Raw genomic sequence first — 18,798 nt, forward strand, 5'->3', positions numbered from 1 at the left:
CCGCTCGGCTCCGCCCCCTCGCCGGTGATTGGCCTGTGTGCCTTTCCTGAGCTACAGTTCTGGCGGCCAATCACCGGTGAGGAGGCGGAGCCGAGCAGCCGCGCGAACATCCAGGGGCCGAACTGAAGGAGCGTCGTGGGACCGGAGCCAGGTAAGAAACACCAGCCCCTGCCCACCCCTGTACTTAGTGTCCCTTCCATTGGAGGGGGGGGGGGGGGGGGGTATACGGCATACTGACACTTTTTAGGGGGGTGGCACCGCGCCACCCCCCTAAAAAGTGTCAGTATGCCGTATACCGGCGTATAAGACGACCCCCGACTTTTGAGAAGATTTTCAGGGGTCAAAAAGTCGTCTTATACGTCGGCAAATACGGTAATTAAATCAAAAAAGAAAAACTTTATGTGCTAAATAAAAAACACACAAAAATGTGAAAAAAACATGTGTGATAGTGAAGCACTTTGTGTACACTTCTATATACACATTCTTCTGTGAACGCTCTGTGAACACTACGCTCTGTGAACAGTCACATCTATGTGGCTGAATAACATATCCTTACCCTAAATAAATATTAAACAAGCCTCCAAAGATAGTATTCCAGTGGAACCTCACTCCAATTTCAAACTTCCCACAGGAATACCTTCCAAACCCAAATTAATCCTTCTTTGTACTGGAAAGGTTTATATACTATTTTTGGACAGCCCAATGTATAACCCCCTTCTGAAGCTCTATTGTTTGCTTTTGTCACAGGAAAATTTACTTTTGTTTTCCTCCTCTAGCAGTTTGCTTGATTTTTTTTTTTCTTTTATCCAGACTCTTCTCTGTACAGCTGCAGAGGTGGTTTTACTTTCTACCTAGCAACTTTCCTGTCATTCTTTGCTTTGCTTTTGGATTATTCCACATGCAGACACCACTGGAGGGGACATTGCAGGCTAAACCTGGAAGTGATCCTCATGTTCTTTGCTTCGCTTGGACATTTCCAAGACTTTTGTCTAGTTAAGTTAGCTGCACAGCTGCTGTCTTTGACATTACTAATGTCCTGAAGAATCACTTTGTGAGTGTGCCATTCAGGCTGGGTACCAGGAGCTGCGTAATTTTTTATAAATCCCTGGATATTAAATTTTTCTATTTCCCATTAGCTTTGTTGTGTAATTGGCTAACGCCATGGAATAGAGCACTGATGATACGCCACTGGCAGAATGTCATGTATCCTGCTCTTTTCCTCCAAATAACATTGAAATTGCACATCTCCACTGCTAAAAAGGGTAGTCTTCCTTCCATCCATTTTTGCTCTCTCTCCTATAGTAACTGGTCACCCTTTGTTACAGCTACCAACTGTTCACGTTTTTTTTTTTAATTAAATTGTTTAAGGAATTACTTTTTTTTACCCAATGCTTATACAATGCTTAATGTGCAGTGGCTACAACATGTTTAATTCCAGAAACCTGGTGAACAGTCCTTTTGTATGATTTGACTCAGGTGCACTCAAGTGCACAATCCACTGACAGGTCAGGGACTGCTTGCAGCCCACCCTTGATACTGAATTTTTCCGTAGTCTTCAGTCTGTCTGTAATTCCTTGCCATACCTTTTTGGCTCAGATTTTTATTTCAGTCATGCAGGTTTTGATGTCCCTGATTACCCAGTTTTAACTGATTGCAGAGCCCCTTGCGTGCCACCAAACTTTCTCTAGCAGATTCTATAGCCAATCTACTTGTGACATCTTTTGCAGGGACCATGTTGGGTTCAGAGTTGCTCATGTATCTTATTTATGAGCTTTCCCCTGACTAGCTGCTGTCCCAGTGCTATTATTTCTAAGTTAAAGGAGACCGTGTGATTCTCTAAAGCTAGATCAGCCTGTTGCTTTTACCAGTGATGTTTTTTTCCTTTGGATCCTATAGGGCTTCTTAAACTGCACATACATTTTCCTTGCGCCTGCTTTTCCAGTTCTGTTTATGTGAAGATTGGAAACACCCTAATCAGCTTTTACTTTCAGTAAGTGCTTGCTTTTTCTTAGGACAATTGCACTCCTCTTTCCCAGCAGATGAAACTTATGGAGCAGACTTTTAAGTCATCGCCATCTTTTCCTGCTGAGAATGGTACCATCTTCTCTCCTGCATCTTCTTCATTGAGACTCCATGGCTTTCTGTCCTTGCAGATGCAAGGTCTTGCACTCTATAGCTACTAAATCCACATTCCAGAGTAGTGGGGTGTTGACCCTGGCAGACGGCTAGATATCTTGTATTCCCAATGCTTGGGTACAAGAGATAGCTAAACAGTCCTCCTGCGCTTATGGAAGCAACCTACACACACCAGCAGCTGACACTCTGATAACTTAACAGTGATCAAATAATGCAAATAAAAATAGTGCAGCGCTCTAATGACCCCCCCAAACAAATGAATGTAAGTATGATGAAAATTGTGCCACAAAAAAAAAAACAAAAAAGGATCACGTGCCTAAATCTTAGTGCTCAATATTAGTGAATATAACAACGACTGAAAAAACGTGACAAAATGAATGCTTTAAATCAAGATGAACCCCTAAAATAAGAGGGGTATTCAGTGATTAAGTGAACAAACGTGATCAAACGCAGCATCAATCAAAAACAAATGTCTATAAACTTGTGCTTCAAACTCCATGCAGCATCGTGTGGTGAAAGAAACTGTGAATGTGTCTACACACTCAAATCCTCAAATGGCAAGATTGCCTCCTCACCTCCCCTCTGCGACCCAATGGGCCACTTCACTTTCAGGATCACCCAGGATCCTATTCCAACACTGGCAGGTGATTCTGTGACCTGTAGTTCCTCGCCACAAAACCAGGTGTCACAGGAAGGTTTTCTGTTTAAAGATATCTCACACCCCACAGGGTGAGAGAAAAGAATCCTCCATAGTGTAGTTTGCAATAATATGTTCTTTAATAGCAGAATTAAAATGCCCACTCACATAAATTGTGTCATCCACAGCAAATCCTTCATGTCTGAGTATATTGCATGAAATAGGGGACTTTCAGGTTCCTCAAAATGTTGTCCTTGGTATCCTTTACCCCGAGGAAGTCACGAGGTTGGTGATGTAACACGTAAGTACGCCGTGACGCAGCTTCAGGAGCGCGGTGGCGCATTTGCGTTGTCGGACGCAAGTGCCGCTAGAGGTCCGTCAGTCGGCGGCAGAGATGGTCTCCTGACACCATTGTGTTGAAGCCCACGGACATCAGGGGGAAGAAACTTAAAAGTTTCTGAACTTGAAATTGGTCGTGACAGCTTTTCCTCTTCCTGCTAGGTGCACCCGGTGATTGGGATGCTAGGGAGAGGAGTGGTGGGAGTGGATGATGCCAAGTTAGAGGTGGTGATTCCCCGTCTCTCTGTGCTTATGCAGTCATATTCTTAGGTGGTTGCCATGCCCCCTTTAGCTGTCACAATAAAAAAAAGAAAAAAAAAAAAAAAAACATCCCACCTGGCTGCATCACTCATTCACAGTGTTCTGTAAATGAGAAAACTACAAGCCCCAACAGCCTTTGCGGCTCTTGGCTTGTAGTTCTCAATGATCTACCATGGTGCTGTAGTAGTTTAAGTCTTCCTGTCAGTATTGTCTTCCCCGTACGAGGAAGTACATACAGTGACATGTCTGTAAGAGGCCTGCAGGGCATAAGCGATCTGCTGGCCAATTAGTTCAATCTCGGTTTTATGAGATCAGAGATTTATGAGATCTTTTTATTCATAGTCTGAGAGTCCTTCAGATGCTTTTTTTTTTTTTTTTTTTTTACACACACAAACGCCATGTGGGCTTTCATGTGTTTTTCACTGAGAGGAGGCTTCTGTCTAGTCACTCTGCCATAAAGCCCAGATCGGTGGAAGGCTGCAGTGATGGTTGTCCTGGAAATTTGTCCTATCGCCACACAGGATTTCTGGAGCTCAGTCAGATTGACCATCAGGATTGTTGGTTACCTCTCTTACTAAGGCTCTCTCTCCCCTATTGCTCAGTTGCAACCAGATCTTGGAATAGTCTTGGTTTTGCCAAACTTCTTCCTTTTGAGAATTTTGGAGGCCATTGTGCTCTTGGGAGTCTTCAGTGCAGCATTTTTTGTAGCCTTTCCTAGATTTGTGCTTTGTAATAATCCTGTCTCTGAGCTCTGCATGCAGTTCCATTGACCTCGTGACTTGCTCTGATACAGTATGCGTTGTCAGCTGTGTGAGACCTTTTATACAGAGGTGTGTACCTTTCCAAATCATGTTTAATCAATTTAAAGTTATTTTAAAGTCATATATATCCAGTAAGGTGAATAGCTTCAAATGATACACAGAGATGAAAGAAATCCTACGACTTAAGTCGCACCTATTTATCTATACCATCTCTACCCTATATCTATTCAAAGTCTAGAATTTACACAGGATCTCTCAGCTCTGAAAAGCAGAGGGTGGGGAGCTGAAGTTGTATCAGTGAGGAAAGCTGATTGGAGAGAAGATGCACACCCCCTTCACACAGCACATACAAACAGAGCTGAAGCTGTCAGTCCCAGGATGTGCCTTCCCCGTTACCATTTTTTTCTTGTCATGAAAACTTGTCAAAAGTGACTCATACACAAAGCATAGGACTGAGACAACGGACAAAAATGATACTTTGTTCTCTGGATTGAGACAAGGATATGCTTTGTTTATATTTCATGTCTGAGGTTTACAACTACTTTAACCACTTTCCCTCTGAAAAAGTTACCCCCCTTAATGTCCAAGCCATTTTTCCTATATGGCGCTGCGCTACATTAACAATTGAGGTCATGCAACAGTGTACACAAATGACATTTTTATAATTGGTTTTTTTAACACAAATAAAGCTTTCTTTGGTGGTATTTGATCACTATTGTGTTTTTTTTTTTTTTTCAAAATAAACGAAAAAAGACTGAAAATTAAAAAAATATATATTTAACTTTTTGCTAAAAAAAAAAACCAAACTTATTCTATTAAAAAAATAAACTTTCTTCGTAAATTTAGGCCAAAATATATTCTACAACGTGTCTTTGGTATTAAAAAAAAAAAGTGTATAATGCATGATTCTGCACAGAGCAGCAACCCTGTAGTGGTTAATTTGCCGCAGTTGGACTACAATCAAGGTGTAGAAATTTCAAGAGTTGTTGCAAAGTGTCTGAATGCTTGTGCCAATGTGATATCAGTTTTTCCTTTTTCATACATTTGCAGACGTTTCTAAAATTCTGTTTCCACTTTGTCACTATGGGGTCCTGAGTGTAGAATAATGAGAAAAAAATTATACAACTTGTAGTATCAGGCTGCAACATAAAATTGAAAAAAAGTGAAGGGGGTCTGAATACTTTACGAATGCACTGTATATGTTTTTTTTTTCTATCCAACAGGTGTTTTCTTTCTCCCATTATACAACATTGTAATGCATTTTACCCAATTATTTTTCTAGGTTTCCCTCTCAAGTTCCAGGTTCATTTGAATTTTCAGCTGTTGCTCGTTATAAAGATCCAGAGGTTCCCAAGAACATGACAGAAGTTGTTGTCCTTGTCTGTCATATGAATGATCCCTCTGATTTTTACATTCATGTGGTATGTGTATGGCTTCATAAATTAAAGAACGATTGCCTCCATAAAACACACATTTGTATATAATTTGTAAAAGAAAAACATACTGTTAACCACTTGCCCTCCTGAGGATTTACCCCCCTTCCTGACCAGGTCATTTTTTGTGTTATGGCGCTTCATTACTTTAACTGACAATTGCGCGGTCGTGCAACGATGCACCCAAATTACATTTACGATAATGCAAATGTAAAAAAAACTTACGCACTACTATGAATCAAAAAGATAAATATAAAAAATAATTTAAGTAGCTGCTAGTGCAGAAAACCTTTTGTCTCATAAGTGGGCAAGTCCAAAATCTATAATATGTGTGTATAATATCTGTGCAGTTCTACACAACAATATTTTGTAACAAGTGAAAAGAGAAAACCATAAAAACAAAAATCCCAAAATATTTCTTCTTAAGGGATTCTTCCTGTGACCACCAGGTGCAGTTAACACAAAATAGGTGCACTATGCCTCCACCCGATATCTGCTCACCTCCAGCAGTGTGACCTCACATTATATAATGTTTGGTCTAACTGCACTTTCCCAATATTTGGACTCTGAAGATCAACTTGATAAATGGTAACTCCAAATGGCTCACTCCAATTGACCCTTTTGATCAGCAGTAATTCTCCTCTGCTGCCACTTCCAGCAACGTCTCCCCTCTACTTCCCTCCCACATGGAATTTCCTGTCTGCCAAGAAAAGACTGACAAATTTGAGAAAAAAAAACTATATTTTGGACTTTTTGCTTTTAAACAAGTCCAGTAAAAAAATAAAAAAAAAAATCAAATTTCGTCATAAATTTAGGCCAAAATGTATTCTGTGACATGTCTGCAAAAAAAAAAAAAAAAATCCCAATATGTGTAAATGAATTGGTTTATGTTAAAGTTATAGCGTTTACAAATGGCGGTATAGATACTGGGATTTTTTTTTCCTACTAGTAATGGCGGCGATCAGCGACTTTTAGCAGGACTGCAGTGGACATTCTGACACTGGGGGGGAACTAACTTGGTCTCACTGACATCCCCAGTGACACCAATGGGGGGTGTGCTTCACTGGCTTTCCACAGCCATCCCGAGCAGTGTGCCTGAGCTGACAAGGAGGAAGATTGTTTGTAAAAAAAAAAAAAACAGTCTTCCTCCCTGTCGGAGATGCTCGGTAATCACCAGACGCCGGCGGGTAATTACCAGCCAGGGCCCGATGATTGACAGCCTCGGCCGCAAATGGTGCTTGCACGCGTCCCCTACCAGGAAATGCAAAATCATATTTATATATGTGATTTTGCACAGCCGTGCCGTCCTATAGCAGTGTTTCTGCTATAGGGCGGTCAGGAAGCGGTTCAGTAATATTCTAATTTCCCTCCGAATCTCAAGTTAAAATATAATGAATAGACTCAGTGTATAGTGTAAGGTTGCATTTGCATTGTAATTTAGCCATTCAGCGATCTCCAGCAGTAAGACTATCCGGATTTCCTGCATCTAGGATTTGACAGTGCTGTGTGGGTAGCTGCCAAACCCATACAATGCAATGACAGGCTGTCAGTTGCCACAGCTATTTGACTGTTCACACTGCCAGTATATTCTTGCTGCTGGTATTCGCAACATGGCTAAACGACTGTTTGAATACAGCCTAATCGTGTGAATTGCAGATACATTAGTATAGATTTTCTAAAACTCGTGCACTCATAATCTTCTACAGCAGTGCATGATAGTCAATCGGCTTTCTAACCTCAGCTTGTTCAATGAAGCTGTGGCAATAAAGCATAGAAGCTGATTGATTTCTATGCAGCGTTACACCATTTTTACACTTTATGGTTTTAGTAAATATCCCCCAAAGAGTGTCAGTTGTAGAAACAGGAGCAAAGGGAGACTGGTGACGCAGTCCCTACACATGAATCAGTTCCTTTTGATTTTGAAGTAGAAACAGAACGGCTGGAATTTGGCTGCTGGATGTAAAATCATGCTTTTGCTGTAACGTATGCAAACCTGTTTACAAGTAACAGTATGTAATAGGTCAAATTTGTTTGCAATGCAAACTAACGGAGCTGTGCTTTAATGTTTTTGAGACAGCTGAATTATGTACACAAATTACTATCTCACATCTATTCACCTAAACCAAGATTCTCACACATAAGGTTTGATTTTATGTGCTCATTATGTTTACCATTTTAATGCTTCTACAATCTCAGATACATTTTCAATACAAATTAGTATAGAAGAGTATGTGCATTCACACAGGTTTATTAAAACGGAACTACACTGCATCTGAGCAACACACAGAAAAAATGCTATTTATCATTTTAAATGTTCAAAGCAAACTCCCTCATCCATCCATGTCTCCATGTTTTATTTTGCTGAAAAATCATTTTGAAATACAGCCCCCTAGCATTTCAGGTCTTGGCCATCTTGAGAAAGTGCAGAATTATTCATGTAGCTTTGACTTTCTGCAATCCCTCCGCCCTTAGTTCAGGCATACAAGCAGGATGGTATGCTTAGCTGGTAAATTCCTCTTCCCCTCCTATAGACTCTTGGGAAGTATGACAGCATTCGCCTAGGCAAGAAACCCTGGAAGTAACTGAATAAATGTAAAAAAAATTAAAAATTGTTTAAAACAAGTAAATGATACATGTTCCTATTTATTTACTAATACTAGCAGCATAGTGATTCAAAATGGTCAATGTTGAATGAGAGTGATGTTCCACTTTAATTTGCAAATACATTTTCACATTCACTCAAATACTTGTGTTGGACCGAGCCACCTTTCTAAAGACCAGTGTCCACCGACATAGTTTCAGGAGCCATTTTTTACCAGTATCAGAGAGCTTTCAACTCTTTATTTAGACTAGTCTTGTTCAAGGCTTATATGGAAGTGAGGTAAACTACAGTAACAAATATTTGTTTAATGCATTTTTTATTTTCAGATTGGTGAATCGGAATACATTAGGGTAGTCGGCAAAATGCAAGAGGTGTATAACAGTGAAGACACATATGACTGGAAAATTGCATTCCCAGTTGTTGGCCAAGCATGTGTTGCTAAATATGATAGGGAAGATGACGACCATTGGTACCGAGCTGAGATCATTGGTAAGGTTTTCATACTCGTAACTGATCAATTCATTTTTCTGCAAGTGCATTACATAAAGATTTTGAACAGAACTGAAAATCCCAGTTGGGGAGGAAAATGGACCTAAATAAATCTAACCTACAGTAGGTATAGAAAAGAAGCACCCCTTTTTAAAATAATCACATTTTGTTGCTTTGCAGTCTGAAATGAAGACAGCCACAGTTTTTATATTTTATCGAGCTGTAGTTACTGTGCAACTTCCTAGTGAAAGATATAACACCAACATAATAACTTCAAAAACAGAATCACGGAGTTGGAAAAAGGATTGCCCCATTGTGTCGGTATTTTGTTGAACCATTTTTTGCTTTAATTGCATCCTTTTAGTCCTTTGGGATATGCCTCTACTAACTTTGCAATATTTGTCCGCTGTTCTTTGCAGAACTGCTCAAGTTCGGTTAAATTTGATGGTGATGGTTTGTGGACTGCAGTCTTCAAGTCATTTCACAGATTTTCAGTGGGGTTTAAGTCAGGGCTCTGACTAGGCGATGCTAGGACATTCACCTTTTTCTCCTTCAACCAATGTTTGGTCATTTTTGCTGTGTGCTTTGAGCCATTGTCATGTTGGAAGGTAAACTTTCTTCCCATTGACAAATTTCTGACAGAGGGCAGAAGATTTTCCAAAAACAAAATTGACAGTAATTTTCCCCGTAAATGTTTCCTTCTACCTGAACAATTGCTCCAGTTCCTGCTTCAGAGAAACCACCATAACAGGATATTACCACCTCCGTGGTTTACTGTAGGAATGGTGTTATCTGGATGGTGAGCTGTATTGGATTTCTACCAGACAATATCGTTTAGTGTTAAAGCCAAATAATTAAATTTTAGGTTCACCTTACCATAACACTTCTTTCCATGTGGCCATAGAATCTTCAAGATGCGTTTTGGGAAAGCTCAGTCGTGACAGCATGTGGCCTTTCTTGAGGAGTGTTTTTTTTCTTGCAATCCCCCCCATACAAGCCACGTTTGTGGAGAAATTGTGATACAGTCAGGTCCATAAATATTGGGACATCGACACAATTCTAACATTTTTGGCTCTATACACCACCACAATGGATTTGAACTGAAACAAACAAGATATGCTTTAACTGAAGACTGACAGCTTTGATTTGAGGGTATTTACATCCAAATCAGGTGAACGGTGTAGGAATTACAACAGTTTGCATATGTGCCTCCCACTTTTTAAGGGACCAAAAGTAATGGGACAGAATAATAATCATAAATCAAACTTTCACTTTTTAATACTTGGTTGCAAATGCTTTGCAGTCAATTACGGCCTGAAGTCTGGAATGCATAGACATCACCAGACGCTGGGTTTCATCCCTGGTGATGCTCTGCCAGGCCTCTACTGCAACTGTCTTCAGTTCCTGCTTGTTCTTGGGGCATTTTCCCTTCAGTTTTGTCTTCAGCAAGTGAAATGCATGCTCAATCGGATTCAGGTCAGGTGATTGACTTGGCCATTGCATAACATTCCACTTCTTTCTCTTAAAAAACTCTTTGGTTGCTTTTGCAGTCTGCTTTGGGTCATTGTCCATCTGCACTGTGAAGCGGCGTCCAATGAGTTGTGAAGCATTTGGCTGAATATGAGCAGGTAATATTGCCTGAAACACTTCAGAATTCATCCTGCTGATTTTGTCAGCAGTCACATCATCAATAAATACAAGAGAACCAGTTCCATTGGCAGCCATACATGCCCACGCCATGACACTACCACCACCATGCTTCACTGATGAGGTGGTATGCTTAGGATCATGAGCAGTTCCTTTCCTTCTCCATACTCTTCTCTTCCCATCACTCTGGTATAAGTTGATCTTGGTCTCATCTGTGCATAGGATGTTGTTACAGAACTGTGAAGGCTTTTTTAGATTTCATTTGGAAAACTCTTATCTGGCCTTCCTGTTTTTAAGGCTCACCAATGGTTTACATCTTGTGGTGAACCCTCTGTATTCACTCTGGTGAAGTCTTCTCTTGATTGTTGACTTTGACACACATACACCTACCTCCTGGAGAGTGTTCTTGATCTGGCCAACTGTTGTGAAGGGTGTTTTCTTCACTAGGGAAAGAATTCTTCGATCATCCACCACAGTTGTTTTCCGTGGTCTTCCGGGTCTTTTGGTGTTGCTGAGCTCACCGGTGCGTTCCTTCTTTTTAAGAATGTTCCAAACAGTTCTTTTGGCCACGGCTAATGTTTTTTCTATCTCTCGGATGGGTTTGTTTTGTTTTTTCAGCCTAATGATGGCTTGCTTCACTGTTAGTGACAGCTCTTTGGATCTCATCTTGAGAGTTGACAGCAACAGATTCCAAATGCAAACAGCACACTTGAAATGAACTCTGGACCTTTTATCTGCTCATTGTAATTGGGATAATGAGGGAATAACACACACCTGGCCATGGAATAGCTGAGAAGCCAATTGTCCCATTACTTTTGGTCCCTTCACAAGTGGGAGGCACATATGCAAACTGTTGTAATTCCTACACCGTTCACCTGATATAGATGTAAATACCCTCAAATTAAAGCTGACAGTCTTCAGTTAAAGCACATCTTGTTCATTTCATTTCAAATCCATTGTGGTGGTGTATAGAGCCAAAGATTTTAGAATTGTGTCGATGTCCCAATATTTATGGACCTGACTGTATTATCACATGCACACAGTGACCACTCAGTCCTAAATTCCTGCAACTGCTTCAGAGTTGCTGTAGGCCTTTTGGTAACCTATCTGACCAGTCTCCTCCTGGTTCTTTCATCCAGTTTGGAGTGACGTCCGTATCCAGGGAGGGTCTGTGTTGTACCAAATACTTTCAACTTCTTAATAGACGCAACTGTGTTTCTATTCATTGATAAATCATTTGAAATGTTTTCGTATCTCCTGACTTGTGCCTGTCCACATCTCTATTCCGGGGAACTTTTGGCAGTGCCTTGCTACCCATAGTTGACTGATTGCTCCAGTTGCACTATCAGGGACTGGAATGCTCCATAAAAGCTCTTTTCATGCTGAACTTATCAGTTGAAAGTGAAATGGCTTTGTATGCTACTGAGAAGGTTATTAGCTACACCTGATGTAGTTTACAAGTCACTTTTAGGAGGGGGGGGTGATCTTTTTTCCAACTCAGTTATTCTGGTTTTGAAATTTGTTTGTTTTTTCTGACATGCTGGTGTTGCATCTTTCACTTGGATGTTTTATAATTTGCACAAATTATACAGCTCGATAAAACAAAAGATTCCTCTGTCACCATTTCAGGCTGTGAAGCAACATAATGTGATCATTTTAAAGGGGGGAGGTGATTCTTTTCTATACCCTCTGCATGTCTGTTGTTTGTTGATTCCCCCACCCCATATCGCTACCCGTTTCCACAATATATTTGCGAAATCTTCTGGCCAGTGCAGATGCATAAATGTTTTCTGCGATAGAAACTAATATATCTAGTTCTACACAAATTAGAGTTTGTAGAGTTTTTTTTTTTTTCCTAACCACTATATCAAATTGGGGCCTCTCAGCAATCAAAGCAGATTTCCTAATCAGATTGTATGTTTTATAGCAAGCTTTAGGTAGACTTACATAATAAAAATTTGCCTTCCAGAAGATTTTACCCCCTTCGTGACCAGGCCATTTTTTGCTATTTGTCACTGCACTACTTTTAACCAGTTCCTGCCTGGCCAATAGCAAGATGACGGCTGAGTGGAACTTTCATTGAACCAGGTGGGTATCATATGACGTCTTCCCAAATTGGGCCATTAGCCAGGCCTCACTGTGGCGAGATCTGATGACAGATCTGAGTAACGGCCTGTTGCCAGTACCATGTGACCGTAGTGACCAATCACAGCAGGTCACATGACAATTGTAAACAATGGATGGCTTCTATTCATGCCATCTGTCGCATACAATTGTCACTAGCTGTGATTGTTCACAGTAATCGCATGGTACATACTGTGCTAATCAGAACAAGAATGCCGGAATGAATCGATTTCATTCAGTTAAATACTTCCTTTTAGCAGTGAAATTCCTTGCTATAAGCAATCATGTGTTAAAAAAAAAAAAAAAAAAAACGGATCACTTTCCTGGAGTAGCACAGTGTTACTATGGTAACATTATACTACCTTGGCCACAGTGTGTTATGTTTTTTCCCCATAATGTTACCAGTCAATGTCCCTGATCATTGCTACACCAGTTATATGTTGACACTGCAGCACTGATGAGGATATGTAAAAATAAATAATTTTCAAAAGAATTTGACAAAAAATGAGACCGTCAAAAAACTTGCCATGCCTCTTACTAAATACCTCGGACTCTCTACTTTCCATAAAGGTGTTATTTATAGGAGATCTGTACTGTCCTGACATTTTTGGGCCTCCAAGAAATTAGATTGGCCGTCAGGACTGATCGATTTTCAGATATACAACAGTTTGTTGATTCTGTAGCTTTCCTACAGAATAAATAATACTGATTTGAGTTTTTTTCACCAATGAAATGTAGCAGAATACATTTTGGCCTAAATTTATGAAGAACAATTATTTGCAAAATAATTATTTACAAAGACGTTTTTTTTTTCTCCAAAATGTTAATATTTTTAAGTAATTTAGCAAAAAATAAAATCCAGTGTTGATTAAATACTCCCAAACGAAAGCTCTAGTTGTATGAAAAAAATGATAAACATGTAGTTTGGTACAGCTTTTCATGACTGCGCAATTGTCATTCAAAGTGCGAGAGCGCTGAAAATTGGCCGGGACAAGAGAGGGGGTAAAAGTGGCCTGTATTGAAGTGGTTAACTGACAATTGCTCAGGCATGCAACACTGTACCCAAATGAAATTTATATAATTTGTCACACAAATAGATCTATCTTTTGGTGGTATTCGATCAGCACTGGGTTTTTTGTTTTTTATTATATAAACGAAAAAGACTGAAAATGTTGAAAAATAAACCAAAACAATATTTTTTACTTTCTGCTATAAAAAAAAATAAAAAAATCAAAGTTCTTCATATATTTTTAGACCAAATTGTATTCTGCTACTTATATTTGGTAATAAAAATCCCAAGAAGTGTATATTGATTGGTATGCACAAAAGTTGTAGCATCTACAAACTATGGCATATATACTGGAATATTGATTTATCTTTTTATACAAGTAATGGTTATCAGTGGCTTTTGATCGTATGGTGGGCAATCTGACACTGACAATTTTGAGAATTTGTGGGAACCAGTGACCCTAATACCGTGATCCTTGCTAATATACACTGACAGTGTACTAATGGCACTGGCTGGGAATAAGTTAACATCTAGGGACTGAGGAATTAAATAGCACTGTTTGAGGAAGCAGTACCCCAGTAAACACATTTTGAGTTCGCACGTGGGTGTTGCCGCACCTGTGGTGCAGGAACACGAAGTGTGTCACACATTTAAATCTATCAATATCAGCCAATCGGCGGGTCCAGATGGAGTTCCAGGGAAGATTGTTAAGGCCTGTACCTACAAACTTGCAGGGATCTTTACTAATATATTTAACTGATCATTATCACTGGCTGTGGTTCCAACCATAGATAGTTTGAAGGACTATAGGTCGATTGCGCTGACCCTGGGGATAATGAAGTGCTTTGAGGGATTGGTGTTAAAACATATCAAAACAGCCTTACCAGGACGTTTTGACCCTTACCAGTTTACGTACAGAGCCAATGGAAGCACTGAGGACGCTATAGCTCTTGTCACCAGGAACACTCTGGCAATTATGTAAGAATGTTATTCATTGACTATATTTCGGCTTTTAACATCATTGTCCCGGATCTGTTGGTGGAAAAGATGCTGAAGCTGAATATGCCCCCTTCACTTTGCTCTTGGATAAAAAATTTCCTTGTAGACTACCCACAGGTGGTTAGACTGGGTAAGTAGGTTTCATCCCTGTGTGTGGTTACCTTAGAAGTACCACAAGGATGTGTATTGAGTTCTCTTCTTTACCCTCCGTACACTTGTGATTGTACTCCCTTCTTTTTTACAAACGAAGTATCATCAAATTCGCAGATAATACCACTATAGTAGGTTGCATCACAAGAGGGGATGAGAAGCATTACAGGAAATGGGTAGCCAGTCTAGTAGAGAGGTGTGAGGAAAACAATTTGTCCCTAAACTCTGCGAAGAGCAAGGTATTGTTGACTTTAGGAAGAGTATTACTGATTTGATTCCACTCTACATCAGAGGAGAATTGATAGAGCGGGTATCTTCTTTTAAATTTTTAGGTATTAATATTTCAGAAAATTTATCCTGGTCATTGAACGTGACAGCTGTTACCAAGAAGTATGTCCTTAGATGTCTCAGGAAATATGGCCTAGAGAAAAACCTCTTAGAGTCCTTCTATTACCCTTCCTTTGAGAGTGTGCTGACATACTGTTATTTAGCCTTCTATTCCAACTGCACACTGGCAAAGAAGGCTAGCCTTCAGAAAATAATTAAACTGTGTGGAAGGTTGTGGTTGTAGGTTTCTTTAAATAAAATTTACAAGTCCCATTGTGTCAGCAGGGCAGGCAAATTTGTAAGTGACCTGTTCCCACCCTGGAAATTATCTTTTTGAACTACTGCCATCTGACAGGATTTTCAATAATATAAAAGTGAGGACAAACTGATTCAAAGAAAGTTTCTTTTCTAGAGCTATCAAGGCCCTAAATGGTAATTTTGAATATTGTCTAGCTCCAAGTGACTTGGCTTGTTGTGATGGTAGGGGTTCCTTTTATGTGGGGGGCATTATGTTCATATGTGTGTATGTTGAAGAGGTTATATATTCACATATGTATGGAGTTTTTTTTTTTTATAGAATTTCATTGTAATTTGCGTTGCAATGACAAAGTATTTAATCAAAGTGTTAACTGTGTGCCTAACAGTGCTTGGTGAATTCAAAGTGTGCTGCTTTACTAAGGGATAGCCAGTTTTTATTCTTGGCTTTGCAGGGAAACAAAAAGTGGCTCATCCCCTGTCTCTGTTGTTTACAGTCACACAGAACTCTGTCCTGTCTTCCTCTTCGGCAATCAGCGGGTCCCCGACGTCAGTCATTGGCCAGGACCTGGTGATCGGCTTGTGCTGTGACTAATCATAGCACAAGCGGGCACGCGCACCTTACACAGAAGTGCTGGATCACGTATTAGATATGTGTTCCAGCTTAGGAGAGCCGTTTTGCTGTAGTACTCCTACATAAGCAGTCAGCAAGCAGATATTCTTGGATTATTTAGACCAGTTTAATTTTTTTATTTTTTTTTTAACTTTTGATATACCATTCTGAATAAAAATATAGTAGAATAATTTTTTTTTTTTTTTTTTTTTTTTACTTTTTTTAGGAATACACAGTCCTGAAGATGTTGACATTAGTTATGTAGACTTTGGCAATGTTTGCAGAGTCAATGTCACAAAATTAAGAAAGTTGGAAGATGAATTCTTGGCATTACCTCGTAAGGTAGGCTGTTTTACTGCTATTCTAATAGTATGCATGACTTTGCAGCTTGTTGGTTTTAAGGCCTCATCCACACTAGGCATTTTCAAAGCTACTTCTAGAGGCTTTTTTTTTTTTCTTTTTCTTTTTTTTCCCTCTAAACTCCTGTACATGTTTTCCTGTGTGTATATGCACATAGACTTTTATCAGCATTTTTTGGATAGAAAGTTTAGTGGCAGGAAAAAAAAACACTGCCAGTTTGTCCTGAAGTTGCATTGTTTTGGCAAAAGAAAAACACTTGACGCCCTTAAACGGGTAACATGTAAATTCTCTTAAACAACATCTGCGATTGGCGCTTGAGCGTTAATTTATTTCATTGACCACAATAAATTATTTATTCTGCCCAATGAAAATAACTTCCAAACGTTTGATGCGTGTAAATGCGGTATACACTGTTACAAGCAACAGGCTTTTTTTTTTTTTGGCCAAAACGCTGCTGCCTGGAGGGCACTTCCAGGGGAGTTTAAGAAAAAAAAATCTGTGTGCATAAGGCCTAAGTGGTTTAGTTGTTTGCAGCATTTATAGATCTGTTTAAAATGATCACAGTTTAAGAACTGATGAACTGCCAAAACCACCCATGAGAAGTCCGTCTTCACTTTCTCTTCTGCTTTGTATTACAGTATAATGCTTTTTATTATATTTTGCATTTGCAAACTTTGTTTTGGAATCAAATATTTAACACATTGTGCATCAGTGGCATTCTCAAAAACCCCAGCACTTTCTTACATGTGTAATGGCACTCTGTGTTTAAGTGACAAAATTAATTCAGTTGGGTTTACAGAAATCTGTTGGTGGGTGGGTATCCCTTGTGTGTGAGTAATTCAATCCTCCCCATTGTAGCAATATGTCAGGTATTTGCATATCTGCTTAATTTGAGTTTAAGTGATGAATGTGCATTTGTTTGGTACAGTCCAATTCCAAAAAAGTTGGGTCGCTATGTAGAATCTCAATATAAAAAGGGAATGCAATTATTTCCAAATCTTCAAAACTCATTTTATTTACAATAGAATATAGAAAACATATCAAATGTTTAAAATGAGAAAATGCACCCTTTTAGAAAAAATAAGGTAATTTTGAAACTGATGGTAACACATTTCAAAAGAATTGAGACAGGGCAACAAAGAGCTGGTAAAGTAAGCAGTCCTAATAAGGAAGCGCTTAAAGTAGATTTTGCAACTAATTAGGATAACTGGCAACATGCCAGTAATGTGTTTGTATCTTAAAATGTCAGAGTGTCTCAGATGGAAATATGGGCAGAGGTTTACCAGTCTGAAATGCCATGTATACAAATTGTAAGAATAATGTTCCTCAGCGTAAAATTGCAATGACTTTAAACATATCCTCACCACAGGCTATCCCCGCTTCAGTCTATCCTGAATACTGCGGCCAGACTCATCCGCCTTACTAACTGCTCCGTATCCACCACCCCCCTCTGCCAATCTTTCCACTGGCTTCCAATTGCCCAATGGATAAAATTCAAAATGCTAACATTGACGTACAAAGCTGTTCATAACACTGCCCCAAACTACATCACCGACCTGATATCCAAATACCACCCTAAACGTACTCTCCGCTCCTCACAAGACCTCCTTCTCTCTAGTTCCCTGGTCTCCTCCTCCCATGCCCTTCTCCAGGACTTCCCCCATCCTCTGGAACTCCCTACCCCAATCCATCAGACTATCACCTACCCTCCTCTCCTTTAGACACACCCTGAAGACCCATCATTTAAGGGAAGCCTACCCCGCCCTCAGCTAATTGACGATCTCCTCCACGCTTCCTACCACTCCATCCCCCACAGCTCTTTCCTCCTGTACCACTATCTCCTCCCTCCTAGATTGTAAGCTCCAAAGAGCAGGGCCCTCGAACCCCTTGTGTATCGAATTGTATTGTTACTGTACTGTCTCGTGTACTGTCTCCCATTGTTATGTACAGCGCTGAGCAAACCGTTGGCGCTATATAAATACTGTATAATAATAAAATATCATCATCTGCAGTACTTAATATCAAAAGATTCAGAGAATTTGGCGTAATATCTGTGTGTAAGCGACAAGGCCGAAATGCAATATTGGATACCCATGATCTTCTGGCACTCAGACAGAACTGCATTTAAAACAGGCATAAATCTGTGATGGACATCATTGTATGGGCTGAACAATACTTCCAAAAATTGCTAACTGAACACAGTTCTGTGTGCCATCCAAAAATGCTGGGTAAAGCTCTATCATACAAAAAAGTCATATTTGAACATGATCCTGAAACGCTGCTGTCTTCTCTGAACCAGAGCTCATTTAAAATGGTCTGTTAAGTGTAAAACTGTTGTGGTCAGACAAATTAAAATTTGACATTCTTTTTGTTAAACACGGGCACTGCATCCTCCAGGCTAAAGACTATAAAATGTAAAAAAAAAGGGGGAACTGTATAGCAAATACAGTAAAACCATATAGGGGAGAAAATTATTGGTCAGTTCACTAACTCACCAGTTAGGTACGGGTCACCGTACCCAAGGAAATGCACTAAAAAAATGTTTATAGTGAAGAACCACCATAAAAAAAGACGGTACTACTAGGTGACCCAGGTAGTTTAACTGAAATTATAGCTTTATTGAAACCACATAATAGAACATCATGAAAATGCATAT

At 39.6% G+C, this 18,798-nt stretch overlaps 1 protein-coding gene across 1 annotated transcript in view; it reads left to right on the forward strand.

Moving 5' to 3' along the window:
* The window catches only part of RNF17 (ring finger protein 17), a 458,697-nt gene that overhangs the window by 119,939 nt on the left and 319,960 nt on the right, over window positions 1–18,798 (forward strand). The window contains exons 16-18 of the mRNA XM_089666019.1: window positions 5,417–5,555; window positions 8,496–8,658; window positions 16,009–16,124. Coding sequence (XP_089522145.1) covers window positions 5,417–5,555; window positions 8,496–8,658; window positions 16,009–16,124 — 418 coding nt within the window. The remainder of the gene's footprint in view (window positions 1–5,416; window positions 5,556–8,495; window positions 8,659–16,008; window positions 16,125–18,798) is intronic.

This window comes from Staurois parvus, unplaced genomic scaffold (assembly GCF_062004578.1).
Source record: "Staurois parvus isolate SC_StPar_1 unplaced genomic scaffold, SC_StPar_1.0 ptg000050l, whole genome shotgun sequence".
In the NCBI taxonomy this organism is placed as follows: domain Eukaryota; kingdom Metazoa; phylum Chordata; class Amphibia; order Anura; family Ranidae; genus Staurois; species Staurois parvus.